The following is a 17673-nucleotide window of genomic DNA, read 5'->3' on the forward strand; positions in this document are numbered from 1 at the left end:
CCTTGGCCACCATTGTCTTAATAAATAAATTCCGTTGCTTTGTTTTGTTTTTGGACAGATTTTCAGACTACAAGTGTTCATAATTGAAAAGTCACTCTGGCTTAACTTGGTAAGAGCTGTGTGGCTTATTTTGAGTGTTTTCTTCAAATAACTGTTGTGTTTGTGGACAATGACAATAACGGGCTGTGATGAGTGGAATTTTCGCAACAGTTGGAGACTATATTATTTAAATTAGTTGCGGTAATCGAGTCCTGTTTGACAGTCGGTTTGTTTATCTGGCAAATTCAGAGATGAAGTGTATTGTGAGTAATGTGAGCAGTGTACAATGGCAGCTTTGTGAAAAAATGTTTGGAGATAGCTCTCTCTGCTCCAACAATGCCAGGCCTGACCTTTCTTTGCTGAAGTAAAGAACTAAAGACTATGGTTTAGTTGTGTGTGTGTGTGTATATATATATATATATATATATATATATATATATATGATATAGCTATAGATAGATAGATCTATATATATCTCCAGGGACTGCAAATGAGCTAATAGTTAAATCTGCTACAGTGCATCTTTGCTGTTAGGAGAGAAAACACGGTCCTCTGAAATTAAAATCTAAAAATATGGGTGCCCGAAGAGGTTTTTGTCTTCCCCTCTCCTTTAAAAAAACTACTTTTACTTTTGCCAATGAATGACTGACTGATAGAATGATTGTAAATCTATACTGATTTTTAGGAGATGCGTTTCTCTTAAAAAAGGTTTAAAAGATGTACCAAAGGGACCCTTTCATGCATATATCCACATCCAGTACACAGAACATGACATGCACTTAAAAAATGTTTGACATACATACATTTTATATGTAAAATATTATATTAAAATACACAATATGCTGAAGCAAATATTTCAATATGATAAAAACATAAAGAAGAAGAAGAAGTGAAAAATAAAATTATTAAGAGATTAAAATACCTAAATATGTCAAAATAAAACGTTTTTTATTTAAAAATTAAATAAAAACAACAACAATGATAATGGTAAATGGTCTGTATTTGTATAGCGCTTTACTTGGTCCTAAGGACCCCAAAGCGCTTTACACTGCACACAGTCATCCACCCATTCACACACACATTCACACACTGGTGATGGCAAGCTACAGCGTAGCCACAGCCACCCTGGGGCGCACTGACAGAGGCGAGGCTGCCGGACACTGGCTGCAGGACACTCATTATTATTATGGAACTGACTAAATCCTCAATATAATAATAAAATAATTTTACTTTATTTTATATATAAAATCAATGTAAAAGACAAAAAGAAAACAGTCTTGCTGGATCAAATTTCACATTTTTAAGATGTTTTCCAGTCAATGAATGTAGTCAGAAACGATAAAATGCTGTTGCACATCCAGACCGGCAGGTGGCACTGTGCTTCTCTCCTGCAGTCAGCCCATCGAAGATCGTGTATAATAACGGCTAAGATGATGATGGCTTACTTAAGTGTTGACTGACAATAACCACAACCAACTAAGCTACTCGCTTCAGTCTCTTTCCTCGTGTACGTAGCGGCAGAGTGAGACCTCAGTGAATTTATTTTAATCTTTGAAAAGTGTCGCCTTATTCCGCTCGGCAGGAAATTCCTCTGCAGTAATGGATCCCAAACACGGGGCGAAGGTCTGCTGAAGACGGGTCACAGTGTTTATGAGAGTACAGCAACCTGCAGCAGCGTCGGTCTCGTAGAAGTAAACCGGTCTGGTGGAAGGTTGGAGTTGTAATGACTTATCGATCATTTATAGATAACTGACAGCGGGTTTGTCTCCTTTAATGAGTTGCACAGTGATAAATTACTGTTGCAGTGCAGGCAGCAGGAAGACATGGCCTTTCCTCCCCCCTTGCATCTGCGACAACTTGTGCATCGATGCGAATCTTGCAGGTTTCTTATCTAACGTGTTGTCGCTCATGCGTCCATCTCTCACAGGCAGGAATGCGACTCCTTCACGGCTGAGTTCAAGATGAGAGAGTGGTGGATTCATGTGGGTTTGATCTGCATCCCTTTGGTGGCCGTGTACCTGCACATCCCGCCCCCTCAGCTGTCCACTGCGCTGCAGAAGTGGCACAGTGCTGGGAAGGTCTTCCACTTCAGAGGCTGGAAAATCTTCTACAGAGGTAACACGTCAGTCTTAGTGCTACCATAACATGCCAGTCAAGCACAAATATGTCTTTGATCTGTGGTCTCTTCTCAGACTCTCTCGGTGCTTTGGGGAGCTCAGATGTCATCATCCTACTCCATGGCTTCCCCACTTCCAGCTATGACTGGAGCAAGGTGCCCATCTCTCTGCACATGCCCAGTGGATAAACAAATGGAGAACTGTAAGGGTGTGTTTGGGACCCCCACCTATCCTTTCTTTTTCCCCCTCCTCTCATACAGATCTGGGATCCGCTCACACAACGATTCCATCGTGTGATTGCGCTGGACTTCCTCGGTTTTGGCTTCAGTGATAAACCGGTGGGTGAAAGCTAGATACAGAAAATCCATCATTATACATCGACTGATTAAAACGTGTCTAACATGTGTTTTTACTGTGCTGTAATGTACCAGCGGCCCCATAAGTACTCCATCTTCGAGCAGGCCAGTGTGGTTGAAGCCCTGGTGGCCCACTTGGGTCTGAGCAACCAGCGAGTGAATCTGGTGTCCCACGACTATGGAGACACCGTGGCCCTGGAGCTGCTGTACAGGTTGGTGGTGTTTTCATGCAGGCTGCCAAAACAGTGTAAACGGATAAACTGCTAACCTGCTGTGGTTTTTCCTCTGTCCTTCTTCCAAACTAGGAGTGACCAAAATCGCACAGGTCATCTGACTTTAAACAGCTTGTGTCTTTCCAATGGAGGTACAGTGCGCTCTGTTATCCTTGGCTTTAGTATAAACAGAAGCTGCAGCTCAGATTTTCTGTTTGTTTTACATTTAAACTGAATATGTTAAGCTTTTTACAAAATCTATCCATTCAATGCTCTTTGTTTTTCTGAAGTCGGGTCGTGGTGGCAGCAGACTCCTGAACCATACTTTCCAGTTACTTCTGGAGGATTTCGAGGTGTTCCCAGACCAGATGACATATATAATCTCTCTAATCTTCTAGATTTACCCCGGGTGTCCTCACAGTTGTCTGTGCCTGGAAAACCTCCAAAGGGAGGTTGCCAGGAGGCATCCATACCAGATGCCCAAACCACCTCAGCGGGCTCATTTTGCCACGCAAGAGCAGCGGCTCTACTCCAAGATCCGTCTGGGTATCTGAGCTTCTCAAACTGTCTGCAGGAGGAAACTAAGCTATTTGTATTCACGACCTTACTCTTTTGGTCATTACTCAGCCTTGGACCATCAGAGATAGACGGTCCAACACCCACAAGGACATGGACACGGCCCTCACTTTGGTTATACAAGGACCTGGTGGCCCGTAGCAGTGGGCTCAGAACCCCTTACTGCTGCAGTACACCACACAGATGCCCACAGAGAACCTGGTCCTTACATAATTGACACTGGTGTCTTGTTTTGGTCCCTTTTTCATTGGTGACAGGAGCCTGGTTGTTGCAGTGGCCACAAATCCTCTGCAGGGAGCTTTTAGGTAGACCAGCCGAGTTGTTCTCCCTTGGTTTCCATATCTGTGCATTTCAGCCTTCAATCTGCGTGGGCAGCATTTATGAGGGGAGCTTCCACCCTTACAGATTGTTTTGCTAGACACTGTCTTGGGTGGTTACGAGGGCAGACGAAAGCGAGAGCTGCCAGATTGATCGCCAGTTGATGTAGCTCCTGATATTTGAGCGTTAATAATGCACGTCATTCCAGATGTTGTTCCGACGTGAAAGTCACAAGCGCTGCTGACACTTTTCTTCCTGACAGGATTGTTCCCAGAAACGCACCACCCACGGCTGCTGCAGATGGTGAGTCACGATTGTTTGCTTCATCCTGCTTTTTCCAGCCCATGTTACTAAATAAGCTGAGGAGGATGGAGTGAAATTTAAGGGGAGCTGTTTGAGTGGTAAACTTATCCTAGAGACATTTCTGTCCTTGTTTCTGTCCTCCAAAAGCTTCTGAAGGACTCGAGTTTTCTGGCTCCGATTCTGACGCGCCTCACTAACTTTGTGATCTTTCAAAAAGGGTAAGAGAGCCTGAGCCCTTTAGCACCAAAGTTAAAGCTGGAGCCCTGCATTAGGACATTACATAATTGGATAATGGACTTTGATTCGTTTCCTCACCGGCAGGATAGGAGAGGTGTTCGGCCCATACACGCAGCCCACGGACGCTGAGTTTTGGGACATGTGGACGGGGTTACGCTACAATGATGGCAACTTAGTTTTGGACAGGTGCGTGTGCCTGTTTGGTCTTTTGGCCTTTGTAACCTGCTCGCTCGCTTCTAACTTTGCCGCTCTGTCTCCGCAGTATTCTGCAATACATCAACCAGAGACTGAAACACAGAGAGCGCTGGGTGGGAGTGCTCACTTCCACGTATGTCCCACGTAAGTTCACTGTTGCGTCACATATCCCAATGTGTGTGTGTGTGTGTGTGTGTTAATAAATCAGAGGGCAGCTTTTGTATGGGCCAAACAATTTCTTACGGTGTCAGCAGCCTCAGGCAGAGAGCTGCTGATGCTAAGCTGCTTAGTCCATCTGTGATTGGAAGCTCAGTGCGTGTGTGTGGCATAGAGCTCATGAGAAATGCAACATCTTGGGAGAAATAATTCCAGTATATGCCTTTTAATTTAATCCCACTCGTCCTGTACCGCTCCTCCATTTCTCAGTGTTCCTCTTTCCATTTTTTTCCCCTCGCTCACCGTCTTCCTTGTGTGTTTCAGTGCACATGATCTACGGACCCCTGGACCCCGTCAACCCCCACCCCCAGTTCATCCGTCTTTACCAGTGAGTGCTCCTTCATCTGTTTCTTTAACCCCCACACCCGACAATCCAGATTATCCATAATGCCCCCTAAACTGGGGTAACCTTAAATGTGCTGAGTTTCCAAACTGCTTTGACAGATAAAAAGCAGAGCACCTAGCAGGTGATCCATCTGGGAATGTCATTTACCTCAGTGCACCTTGCAGTTGGGGCTGCGAAAGTTTGCAGGACATTATGTTAAAGAAGGAAGAAAACCATGTGCTGGTGACATTTAGGCAGCACAGCAGATTAGGGAGTAGCTTTGGTTGCCTTGAAGGCTGAGGCTGAGAATGGCTCTATTAATGTTTTAATAGTCTAGATTTATTCCCTCATCAGAGCTGAGGATCAGTCACAAATGACTAGCTTTAAAGCTCTGTCTTTGTGGCATGTTTTATTGAAACAGTCCATGTTTTTTCCATTTCCTCAGGAAGCTGGTCCAGAAGTCAACAGTCACAATTTTGGACGAGCACATCAGTCACTACCCTCAGCTGGAAGATCCCACTGGCTTCTTAAATGCATATTTCAATTTTATTCACTCTTTCTGAAAGGAAACCAAATGCAACTGATTGTAGAACTATCGGATTATGTGTCGTACCAAATTGAAAGACGCACACGTGGTGCAACGAGCGATCGTGATGATTGTACCCAGATGAAATGCTGCATCGGCCTTGCGATTTAAGCAAAGCTAATTTACCAGCACCAATCCCTGAAATGTTCATTACTACCATGGAAAATGGGAAATGCAGGCTAAAAATGATTGTATTTAAATAGGTGGAGGTGACTGAGGGAGCACGGTAATGTCAAGTAATTTGAACTGGTGTTGGGGTGTGTCATCATTGAGTTTATTTGCGGGACACTCTTGATTCCTTCCAGTTTGTGTTGTCTGTCCTGCTATCAGCTGTGATGAATTTTTATATAATTTTCTATATTTCTCTCGATGTCAGCAAGTAAATGTCAATTTTTCTTCAAATAAAACTAGTTTTCTAAAAAAAAAAAAATTTTTCTTGATTTCCAACTGGAATAAATTAAGCAGCCAGAACTTGGACAGTCATGATTTATTGTAGTTTTGACAGATAACAAAACATGAGGACCAGCAGAAAATATAAAGAAACAGCGAGAGAACACTTTTTAGTTTATACACTAGAAGTAATAAAACATTCATGAAATAGAATTTCAGATCTGTGAAGAACTAAGTGACGTTTCAGGTGGTTGAACAGGGATGAAAGGTCTTCTTGTCGCGTTGGCACAAAGCTGTATGACGACCATTTTAACCCACCGAAGCCAAGATGACATCGACGACGTTCTCGTCTCCGCTACGAACCGTCACCTGCATGGTGACGCCGTCGGCCAGCGCGAGCCGAGCCCGAACCAGCACGTCGTGACCGCCGCGAAACACACCTTAGAGTGAGAGTGGAAAAGTTTTTACTCACAACATATACACATATTTACAGTATTTCTGTGAAGGTTCTCAGTCATCCAGGTCATCGTAGTCAAAGGAGCTTGGAAAGAAAAGCGTCTGGACTTCTTTAGGTTGCTTGAAGATGTTTCACCTCTCATCCGAGAAGCTTCTTCAGTTCTAAGGTCAAATGGTGGAGAGTCCCAGATTTAAACCCAGTGGGAGTTTCCCCCCACAGAGGGACAAAAGGACCCCCTGATGATCCTCTAATCGCCTGAGCCAAGGTGTGAAAGCGGGTGTGGGTCCCAATCAGCCAGGGTTTCGGGTGAGCTCATTGTGAAACCTGGCCCCCACCCTATATGTGATTTCCTGAGGTCAGATGGCCCAGGATGTGAGTGGGTGTTAAGGCGTCTAGGAAGGGATCTCAAAACTGGATTATAGATGAAGAAGCTGAAGAAGCTTCTCGGATGAGAGGTGAAACGTCTTCAAGCAACTCAAAGAAATTTACAGTATTAATATTTTATAGATCAAGTTGAAGTTAAACTTGCATACAGTTATCAATATCCTGATATCAGACACTCACCAGCAAGGAAGAGGACGTGTGAGTTCTTATTTTCAGGAACTTTGTCGGAGCGCTCACATGGCTGCATTCCCAGGAAGTTGATAATGTTACCCACCGCCTCTGCACACAAAAACACAAAAAAGTTTCACGACAGTGGTTTAGGTCAGTTTATCCTATACATGCTAACTAAATAAAGGTTATATTACAAAATTAACTTCTAATTGTCCGTACCATCCAGAGTTCGTACAGATGCCAGGGCAAAAGTTTCTTCCTTCTCAAATTCGTCTCCTACTTCTTCCCACGCTGCTCCGAAATTTGGTTTCAGAACCTTCTGGATGTGGTCTGCAACCGTTACCTCTAGATCCTCCAACTAAAGAAAGTCGCCCAAAACAAAGGAAGAGGTTTAGTTTGATGCTAAAACAAGTTAACCGCCAACGCTACCCGTCCGCCTCCTCGTACACACCTATGGTATCAATTTCAAAACCCTCGTTCACGATTTTCAGAAAACCTGACCCCTTACCTTCACCTTGAGATCGAGGTCACTGAGATTTAAACTTGTCCATGATTTTTAGTAGATACACCTGTGGTATCGATTTGAAGCTGCCTCATTTTTGCGTTAATGCATTCACACGTCAGGCAGCAGGATAATAAAAATACTCCTGCCTTTTTACAGCTGAAGGGCAAATATAAATAAAGTCACACATTTTCTATTACATACCACATATTCATCATCATAACCGTCATCGTCAGGCTCTCCTGTGTTGGGGTCGCAGTCCCTCACCAGGTACTTCATAGTACAGCTGAACGTACAAGACACTGCGAACAGACAGGAAGCATAAATCACCCAAACTTGGCATTTAAGCAGCTTAAACACTGGTGATGTCTGAATGTTCGTACCAGCTGTGGGGTCGTCATCGGGAAGCCGGATCAAAGTGTAACAAGAACCAGGCTGACTGTATGGGAGGCTTGGGGCAGGGACACAGTGTACGACCTCATAGGCCTCCGAGGGCTCCATCTGCACCACCACCTAGAAGAAAGAATCAAACATATTCACACGTTTCATATGCTGATATGTTTAAAAATATTATTAAACTTCAGGTAGTTGTGAAACAAAACTGCGGTACCTTCTGCAGCAGCTGGTCGTTTAGAGTGTTCGTGCAGTCGAACTGGAACACCATGTGTCCGGCGAACGTGTGTTTGATGCAGCGCACCACGTATTCAGTCTCAGCCTCCGTCAGCTGCACCGGCTCCGAAGACTTGAACAGCGGGCCGAGACCCTGGAATTCTGGGATGGCCGCAAGTTGTTCTGGCAATGATGTGAACAAAAACAGATGTAAGACGAAGCAGGGATTTTATCAGCTACATCGAAATGACCACAAAGGTGAACGCACATCTCCGATCATCGCAAAACAACAGATGCTGTTCATTTACCCTGATAAATGTCCTGGCGTGATGGGGCCAGCTTTTCTGGAAGCTTGCTTGTAGCGACTGGGGCGATTTCTGAGCGGACAAATAAAATTGTTCTTAAAGATCTGATTCCTGAACGTGACAGTTTCTCGGTTACTAAAAAAATAAACAAATCCCTGTGGTCGTACCCGTTTTCTGCTCTGTGATTGGAGCAGTGGCCAGAGGGACTGTCTTCATATCAAAAGGTTTCTCTGAGGGCTCCAAGGTGTACTGGTGGAGGGACTTCTCCAAACCAGGAATGGAAACAGAAAGTCCTGAAACACACATACAAGGAGACTCAGCACATCACCTGCTGAGTGCTTGACAAACAAACTGCCTTGACGGCTCTTTTATTTTGAAAACCAACTGCAATTTACCATTAAAGATGTAGGCAGCATTCAGAGCCTTCTGCTTCTGCTGGAGCACGTTCATGTAGAAAGTAGCTCTGTCGCGCACCTCATCATCACTGTCCATCATACACCTGTGCAAACAGAGCTGTGTTAAAAATTATACCGCACTGACACACAAAGAGTTTATCCACTGTGTACTTTCAAAAGTGCACACACGCGCACACACATACACTCAAACAAAACCAATGAATACCTCTGCAAAAGAACCAGGACACTTGGCAGCAGATCATCATTCTGAGCTCCAAATTTAGCCAAAGCGCTGACAGCAGCTAAAAGTGGAGCATGACACAAACAAATGTTTTATCTCGTTAGTAAATAGCCTAAAAAAATTGGAAGAAAATTAACTAAAGCTGCCAAAATAAGAAGTATCAGCCTCTGCCTATGGATGTTACAGATTTAAGGTCAAACTTCTGGGGTGCATGCTCTCCTACTCGTCTCACCTGCACGGACAGCCTCGCTCTCCAGCACCACTCGGTTGAAAATAAAGCGAATGTACTTGGAGGGCTGCGGGGTGCGTGGACCCTCTTTACCCATCAGGTGCAGGATCTTTGTGGCAAGCACAGTGTGCTCGCAGTCCTCAATAAATTCGCACAGATGGGCCAAGCCCGTCTCTTTGCTCTCAGGGTTCTCCTCGATGATGCTGATGATGCAGTCCACGATGGCCCGCTTGTACTCAAATCCACCCTGCAGGGAGAGAAGAGGTTTACAAAAAAATATTATTACAGTGACTCATTGTAGTATGCAGATTCTATATCTGTTATAAAAAAAACAAACACACAAGAAAACTCAAAAAGTCAAATGCCCAATGTAGACAATACACTTTTATATGACTTACATCATCTCTGAGCATGTTGGACAAGAAGTTCATCATGACGCTGTGCTTCCTGGGATACTTCTGGCAGAGAGCACTGATGGCCTGCACCACAACCACCTGAAATAAAAACACACATTTAGGACATCAGAAATCAGAACAAAGGTAATGGGATTTGTTTTTAAGTAGGAGCAAAGCACTAAAACTCATTTTAAAAATTGATCTTTTTTCTCCCAAAAGAAGCTAATATCCAGTTGTAATACCACAATGACACTTTTCATCTACAACCTGCATGTTTTCATGGCTGGTTTCCATAATATTGCGATTTTTTGTGTGGCAATATTATATCGATACAGGGACACCAAATATCGATGTGTTATTTTAGAAAACGCAAACGCAAATTCAGTACTATAAAATCAACTGCTTATTTACTCCACCTGATGGTGCTGTTCAGGTTTTTTCTAGTGACCTTCAGCGTAGAGGAAGAAGTTCATGAAATAGCACAGCGAAAATTTAACCCAAAGGTATGAGCTTATTTTGGATTTCCTAACCAGGACAGGACAAAGGGCACTGATGGCATTTAACCCTTTAAGACCTACCATAGAACCAAGTCCGCCAGAGCTTATATTATATGTTTACATGTTGCAGAGCCATTTTTGGGAGCATTTCAAGTTGCTATACATCAATACAACCATTACAGCCTAAATTTTAATAATATGCATGCATTAAGTGCATAGTAATGACATAAATTGCAAAAAGTGCAATAAACTACAAAAAAATTGAAAATCGTTTTTGTTTTTTTAACATATATTTCTAATTAGAGAAATTTAAGAGGCTTATCCCTCAAAACTGTAAATACAAAAAAGTTGCACAAAATAGTTTCCCACCACACAAAATTGATTTTGAGTGTCTTCATAGTTTTATTTTTGAAATACACCAATTTCTATACACTGCAGGAAAAACAAAAATAAATATTATAGTGCAAATTTGCAAAAAAGCAGCATATGCATCAAAATAAACTATTTCCAGCAGTGCAATTTGAGTCCTAAGCATCCCAGAAACGACACAGAAAGTCATAAAGTCAAACATAACTTTTAAAAACACCAGTATAGGCTCATGAGGCCTTGATGGTAAAAAACTACATTTCCGCGAAAATGACGTCACTTCCGATTCCGGGCAGGTCATGGCGGACATGCGACAGTTCGTGCTGATGGACGTAGGAAGTGTTACAAACAGCTGATCGGATCGGCAAAGCGTGTTTCTGGAATATTATGGTTTTGTTGCTGCAAGTGCTTTTTAATGCAGTTTTTGCAAAGCTATATGTGGAAGGAAACTGTGACTTAGGACAAGCTGATGGCATAAAGATGTAAGTACAACTCCTCCGGTTTCATATGCAAAAAAAATTATTGCGTTAGCTCATGTGGTTGCAGTGCTACCGGGATTTAAAAATAGCTACGCAAAACGGAGCGTGCCCACTCTGACCGGTTTTAAAGGGTTAAAAGCACCAGACAGCAATAAAATTTTCTGGAACTGCTACAAACACGAGGGGTCGTCTCATCTGCCACCATCCTGCGACAACATTAGCAAGGAATGGCTAGCAGAAACAATATATCCCAATATAACTTATATATACTCAGCATATTGCAGTTGTTTAAAATTGCAATAATATTGTATAGTGATTAAGCCATTGAGAAAATATTGTAGAACTTTGTGCCTGAGAATATTTATGTGCATTATTTAAAACAAAAGCGCCTGACCTTGAACTCATCTGAGATCTCTGAGACAAAAGAGGAGATCTGCTTCATGAGCCGATCCACGCTGCTCTCACTGCCAGTCTTCAGAAGAGTGGTGATGGCTAGCGTGGCAATGCTGCGGTTAGAATCGGTGATCAGGTTCTCAAGGTCCAGGTTGCACGCAGTCACGGCTGATGGATGCTTCATGGCCACCTAGTGGACACAAAGGAAATATTAATGTAGTTATACTACATCCAGAATTATGTTTTTAATTGTAATAGGTTATTTTTATGTTGCTGTGATTAAACAACTCATGGCTGTTTATGCATCAGTGTTTGGTACTTAAACCTTCCTTAAAAAACAAGCCATATTTTGCAGGAAGGGAGTGTGCAGCTGTACCTTATTGAGGGTCCTGACAGCAGCGTATCTTAATGCAGCTTTAGGAGAGCTGCAGAAGAGCTGCAACACTGCAGGAAGACATACATTTAAAATGAGATTGATGCAGTAAGACAAAAATTGCTCATTTACAATATAAACTTTTTAGCACATTTATGAATAATATGTGAGTAAACTAGTAACCTGACACAGCAGGGGCCAGCTCCCTGGCAGTGCAGTTGGGCATATGGACAATAGCAGAAGCAGCCTCATACACCACCATCTCATTCTTGTTCCTCAGGCAGCTCTCGATGAAGTCAAACAAGGGGCTGTCATGACTGTAAACACGAGGATAAAACCCATGTCAACATGACATCAAGACTGAAATTTAGTATGCCCACATATCTTTTGTGTATCAAACTGCTGCTGGTCTACTCACCCTCCCTCTGTCTCGTCCAGCAGTTTACTTGCAATCCGGATGAGCATGCAGTAGGCAAAGGGAGACTTAAGACCAGACTTGGTGAACTTGTTGAGCATCTTGGTCACAGCGAGGCGGTCATTCTTCCTGAGGTGATACAACAGGCCCAGGGCGTGGTACTAGAGAACAGGACACAAATAAGCAGCCACTTTAAACTAATTTCTATTCAGGAATAATATTCACTATTCTCAATATTAACCAAATGAAGCAAACCGCACAAGAAAACATTAATTCTGTAGTTTTTCTTCTGTTCCTACCCACCTGAACCATGATGTTGTCACTGGAAGCAGCCTCCTGGGCTTCATTCACCCAGCGCTTCACCACATCATAGCTCATCTTCACCATGTGCTGAAGAATTGAAGTGGAAAGAACATTATAGTCCACCATGAAGGAAGTGAATAACAAACTTTTAATTGTGTAGAAATGTCAGAAAAATCTCAAAAGAGATTTTTTTCTGAGAATAACACTGAAGGAAAAAAAAATGAGCCCAATTCATACCAGCGAGGAGACCAAAGCTGAACTGGACACACTGGGAACCTTGTCAACAATAGCCTGCTTCATGTATCTCTCAATAGCCTGCAGCATGGTCGTCTGTGGGAAAGACCGAAAAATTAAAAGATGCTTCAGTTTCTTACCTTAAAAACATGACATTAATAAAAAAAGACAAAAGCAATTTCCTCTTCTGAACAGAAATTAAGCAGCACTCACATCTGTAATCCTGCAGAGAGCTCTAATGGCAGGTCCTCTGTATACATCCTCCTTCCCAGTCATGTCTTTGGTCAAGCTATAAAATACCAGGCAAGAAATAAATAAAGACACTAGAATGCCAAAAGAAAAAGCACACTATTGCAAAAATCATAATTTTCTTTGCAAACAACTTTAAGATATTGTTCTCATCAGACTTTATACCATCAAATATTCCATTTTGCTAGTAATAATGGTTAAGAGGTGCACTGCTAGTACAACTATAAAACTGGTGTGCAAATACTTTTTGCTTATTTTTACTCTTCTGTTTTATTTGAGAAATAAGAAATCAGTATGTACATAAATGTATACATAAAAGCTAGGGGTGCAACGATACACAAAATTCACGGTTCGGTTCGATACTTTGGTGTCACGGTTCGATATTTTTTCGATACAAAAAAATGTTCATGCCTTCTTAATTTGTCATTTATTAAAATTATAAATATATATTTTAACTCAAAAGTACAGTTTTTAAATTTAACCCTAACCCTTGTGCGTGTTTCTTATTTTGACAGCGAATGCGCACCTGCGGACCACTTATGTGCAGCCCTGGTTATTTAGCTCGTCATATTGCAGCCACAGAAATTATTTTGTCCATGAAACCATAAAGCTGCACTTTCTTTTTGCCTTATAGTCTGATTTGTCATAACTTCTCCGTTTTGTGGTAAGCTTTTCTTTGGCTGTCACTTCTTCACCCTGACCTGTCTTATTTGGCTCAGCAGAACTAAAATATATATCTGTCTGTGAAGGTTCTCAGTCATCCAGGTCATCATAGTCAAATATAAATCCTGCTGCTTTTACACACGCACTCACATGAGCTCAGCGATTCTCTGCGCGATCAACCTCTCACATGTTTAAGCTTGCTGCGGGAGATTTCACTTGTCATTAGGGCTGCTCGATTATGGCAAAAATGATAATCACGATTATTTTCACTGAAATTGAGATCACGATTATTTGACGATATTTATTTCGTCCGCCAGAGCTTTTTTTTTTTTTTTTTTTACATGCTGTAGTGCCATTTGTGGGAGCATTTCACGTTGCTATACATCAATACAACTGTTATAGCCCATATTTTAAAAATGTGTATGTATTAAGTCCATAGTAACTACATTAATTGCAAAAAAGTGCAATAAACTACAAAAAAAATTGAAAATCGTTTTTGTTTTGTTTTTTTACATATATTTCTACTTGGAGAAATTTAAGAGGTTTATCCCTCAAAGCTTTAAATACAAAAAAGTTGCAAAAAATAGTTTACAACAACAGGAAATTTATTTTGAGTGTCTTCATAGTTTTTTTTTTTGGAGATACAGCAATTTTTATATACTGCAGGAAAAACAAAAAAACAATCCTATGATGCAAATTTGCAAAGAATGTGCATGTGCATCAAAATAAACTATTTCCAGCAGTGCAATTCGAGTTCTAAGGCCTACAAGTAAAAAACTACATTTTCCGCGAAAATGACGTCACTTGCGATAGTTCGCGTTGACGTCTTTTTCAATGTGGGAAGTGTTAAGAACAGCTGATCGGATCGGCAAAGCTGTTTCTGGAATATTATGTTTTTGTTCCTGCAAGCGCTTTTTATGCTATTTTTGCAAAGCTATATGTGGAAGGAAACCGTGACCTAGGACAAGCTGATGGCATAAGATGTAAGTACAACTCCTCCGATTTCATATGGAAAAAAAATTATTGTGCTAGCTTAGCGGTTCAGGTTCTACAGGGATTTAAAAATAGTTATACAAAACGAGGATGCTGCTCTGACCGGCTTTAAAGGTTTAACAATAACAATGTATTGAATAATGACTTTAAAAAATAATATAAAATAGTGTGCAAATACTGATAACAGTGCAAATGTTTGCAATATAAGAAATAAATGAAAAATGTGAACTTTGCAGTGTTGCTCTGTGGTGCAGCTACGACACCATAGCAAAGTTTACACACTGTGTCTACTTGATCCACGTCTGACTCCGCGAACCCATAATGTTTCCACACCACTGAAGTTTTTTTTCTTTACCTCTCTTTTCAACCAACGGCAGTCCACTCCTCTCCAAATAACTTCTGCTTAGCTTTCCGAGCTTCCCTCGGGTCCTCTTAATTGTTGTGACGCGTGTTCGAAATGCAGAGCAGTGCGCTTGATTTGCCACACGGAGCAGCGCGAGAGTAAAGCATGAGGGAGGGGCTAATAATCGGCTCAGTCATTTTTAATGATCGTTGAAAGCCCAGATCGTAATCGTGATTAAAATTCGATTAATTGAGCAGCCCTACTTGTCATGTTTGCATAGTAAGCTAACGATTAATAAGACGATGTCAGAGGAATTGGTGCGCAAATTATCATCACTCACAGATCAGTGCTGTCGCTCTCTATACACAGTTCGCACGATTGCAAAGTGAAAGCAAAAAAACAAGCGCAAATTCAAACGCGATTTCAATATGTCACATATTGACAGTGGCTCACCGATGCCAATGACATAATTACCCAGCTACATTTCTGAAAGAATGCAAAAGCATTGACACATATTTTTCTTCCTACAATAGCCCGACGGGCAGGGCAGAGATAGATTCTGGTAGCCCGACTGAAAAAATCGCTAGCCCCAGGACGTCGGGCTAGCGATATTGCAAGCCCTGTATCTGATTGAGGAATCACTCATCTTTGGAAAAGAGAGTTTATTACAGAGAAATGGCTCTTTCCAAAATAAAAGCTATACTATCCGCTTCTTCTGGGCTATATTCTCAGCAGCATAAGGAGAATCACGTGCTAACAGCTGTCTAAATGACTCGGCTAAAGTTAGTAGCATGCTTGTTGTTTTTGTCTTTGCACTAGGATGATGTCGGCGTAAATGTGCAGTCATATTCGTTGTGTTCCCACTAGTGCTTTCAGGTTAATCTCGTTGAAATGACCTTAACGCCACAACACGGCAAATCTCCGTTAACGAGCTACCGCCGATCGCCCCGTGCGTGGGGCTAGACGGCCAACACGTTAACGAGCTAACTGCGCTAACACACTAGTTCACACCAATGTAATTAAGCATTGCATGGCACATCCAACATACTGTTTTACTTTAGTCCATGACTCGCTTACCTTCAGGGTCATACGTCACATGAAAACCAAAATAATTCCAAACGCCAGATCTGAATGAGGGTGGGGGAGGTGCCCTGCGCTCTTCCTCCTGACTATGCTGTCTGTGTTGAGCGCTCAGTGGATCTGCGCTCGACAGTGCAGCCTAGGCGGAGTAGTCGAACGCAGATTCACTGAGCGCTCAACACAGACAGCATCGTCAGAAGGAAAGTTGATAAAATAAATTACAAATGTTGTATTGTTCGATACATATGCGTACCGAACCGAAAGCACTGTATCGAGCGGTTCAATATCGATACGAATATCGTTGCACCCCTAATAAAAGCCATTTAATGAACAAACCTGCTAGTGACGATGATGACATCCTCAGAGATGTTGGCCATCTCTTTGATAGTTAGATAGCACATCCTCCTCAAAGTTTGCTAGAAGAGAAATAGCATAAACCTGAATTAATTAAAAAGAAATGCTTAGCCAGTTAATTAGAGATCAAATGAATAGGGGACCTCTTACATCATTGGACTGAAAGAGCCTGGTCATTGCAAAGAAAGCCTCAGTGGCCTCTGTGGTCCCAAAATGCTCTCCCTGTGTGAACAAAGATATGAGAATGAGAGAAGATGGTGTCATGAACTCAAAGCCATACAGACAGCATAGTTTGTCTACCTTTTTTTTTTTTTTTTTACCTGGTTGAGGAGATAGATAATCTTGGTGAGAATGTGGAGGCATCTTCTTGGATTAATGGGAGTCTCATTGAAGATGCGAGCCTGTAAACAAAAAACACACTTTTTATTTCAGTACACTGAATATTCTTTTCTTTGGTCCGTTTTTTTTTCTTTGTTTATTGTGAGCGAGGAACACGTTTTCAACAGCACTGATCTTAGGCTTTACCTCCTGCAAGACCGCACTCTTCTCCAGGTGCTGGAAAGGGTTTGAGCCACTTCCTAATGAGTTGAAATAGTTGTGTTAGAAAAATAATCCATTAAAACTTTACTGAACCTTATTCAAAGCAAACACATATATGAAGGGGTAGAGAAGAAATGGGCAATGAGAAACCAATAAGATAGAATCAATCCTGCTTTATATTAATTTGATCTTCTTATTAGCGTATGTTAGCTTGTGGATATCTGCAAATATCCAAACAGTCTTCCTTAACGTCAACAGAAACTGGTACAACTTCCACTCATATAAATTGGACTTGGGAGAGAAATGACAACATCCAGCTGACGATGCTAATACGGTCGGCTAACGCTGAACTACAGAAAACCGATGTTTTAGTAGCTGTGGATTTAAATGCAACGTCAACTCAGTTTTTGACACTCTCTTTAAACCATTATCTTAATCATACGTTTGTTTGCAAACCACATTTATCGCTCAAGGTAGCTGACAGGTAGCGTAGGTTTACCTAGCTAGTGAGCTAACAGGCTAGCACCGCTTTAGCTTCCACAACATAAAGTCCAATCAAGACTATTCAACGGTAACAACCGTTTAAAATTACAATTCTGCAGTCTTACCAGACTCCTCGTCTTTCTTATCAAATTTTTTAATCATTTTGAAAGCGCGAAGCTGACAGATGAGGCCAAAAGCAGCTCTCAATCTCGCAACAGATGAGAAGCTACTTCCACGTAGCCGAAGTGAAAACTAACGTCCGGTGGCAACGTCCACGTCGACGGAAGACACGTCAGAATATTTCCGCGTAAGGAGCGGCAGGGGGCGCTTCTGACACATCCTGACGGTTA

At 41.9% G+C, this 17673-nt stretch overlaps 2 protein-coding genes across 2 annotated transcripts; one reads left to right on the plus strand and one right to left on the minus strand.

The window, feature by feature from the left end:
- The first annotated feature begins 1494 nt into the window (after nt 1–1494).
- mest (mesoderm specific transcript) lies at nt 1495–5910 on the plus strand. The gene is made up of 12 exons (XM_085251600.1): nt 1495–1750; nt 1967–2154; nt 2232–2311; nt 2417–2494; nt 2588–2724; nt 2818–2876; nt 3881–3921; nt 4069–4139; nt 4243–4344; nt 4421–4497; nt 4834–4897; nt 5340–5910. Exons 2-12 carry the CDS (start codon nt 2001–2003, stop codon nt 5455–5457), a joined length of 981 nt encoding a protein of 326 aa, XP_085107726.1. The 5' UTR covers nt 1495–1750; nt 1967–2000; the 3' UTR covers nt 5458–5910.
- Nucleotides 5911–5952: 42 nt separating this feature from the next.
- copg2 (COPI coat complex subunit gamma 2) lies at nt 5953–17605 on the minus strand. The gene is made up of 24 exons (XM_085251599.1): nt 17449–17605; nt 16826–16878; nt 16621–16701; nt 16451–16522; nt 16283–16362; nt 12832–12907; nt 12622–12714; nt 12385–12471; nt 12085–12242; nt 11850–11983; nt 11670–11737; nt 11295–11483; nt 9562–9657; nt 9167–9410; nt 8920–8995; nt 8694–8797; nt 8466–8591; nt 8302–8370; nt 7995–8176; nt 7768–7897; nt 7589–7686; nt 7102–7240; nt 6892–6990; nt 5953–6310 (listed from the first exon to the last, which is right to left on the minus strand). Exons 1-24 carry the CDS (start codon nt 17483–17485, stop codon nt 6180–6182), a joined length of 2622 nt encoding a protein of 873 aa, XP_085107725.1. The 5' UTR covers nt 17486–17605; the 3' UTR covers nt 5953–6179.
- Nucleotides 17606–17673: the final 68 nt, after the last annotated feature.

Source organism: Mchenga conophoros, linkage group LG17 (assembly GCF_057382185.1).
Source record: "Mchenga conophoros isolate Kocher_MC1m ecotype Shallow Benthic linkage group LG17, M_conophoros_male_GT1.1, whole genome shotgun sequence".
Taxonomy (NCBI): Eukaryota; Metazoa; Chordata; class Actinopteri; order Cichliformes; family Cichlidae; genus Mchenga; species Mchenga conophoros.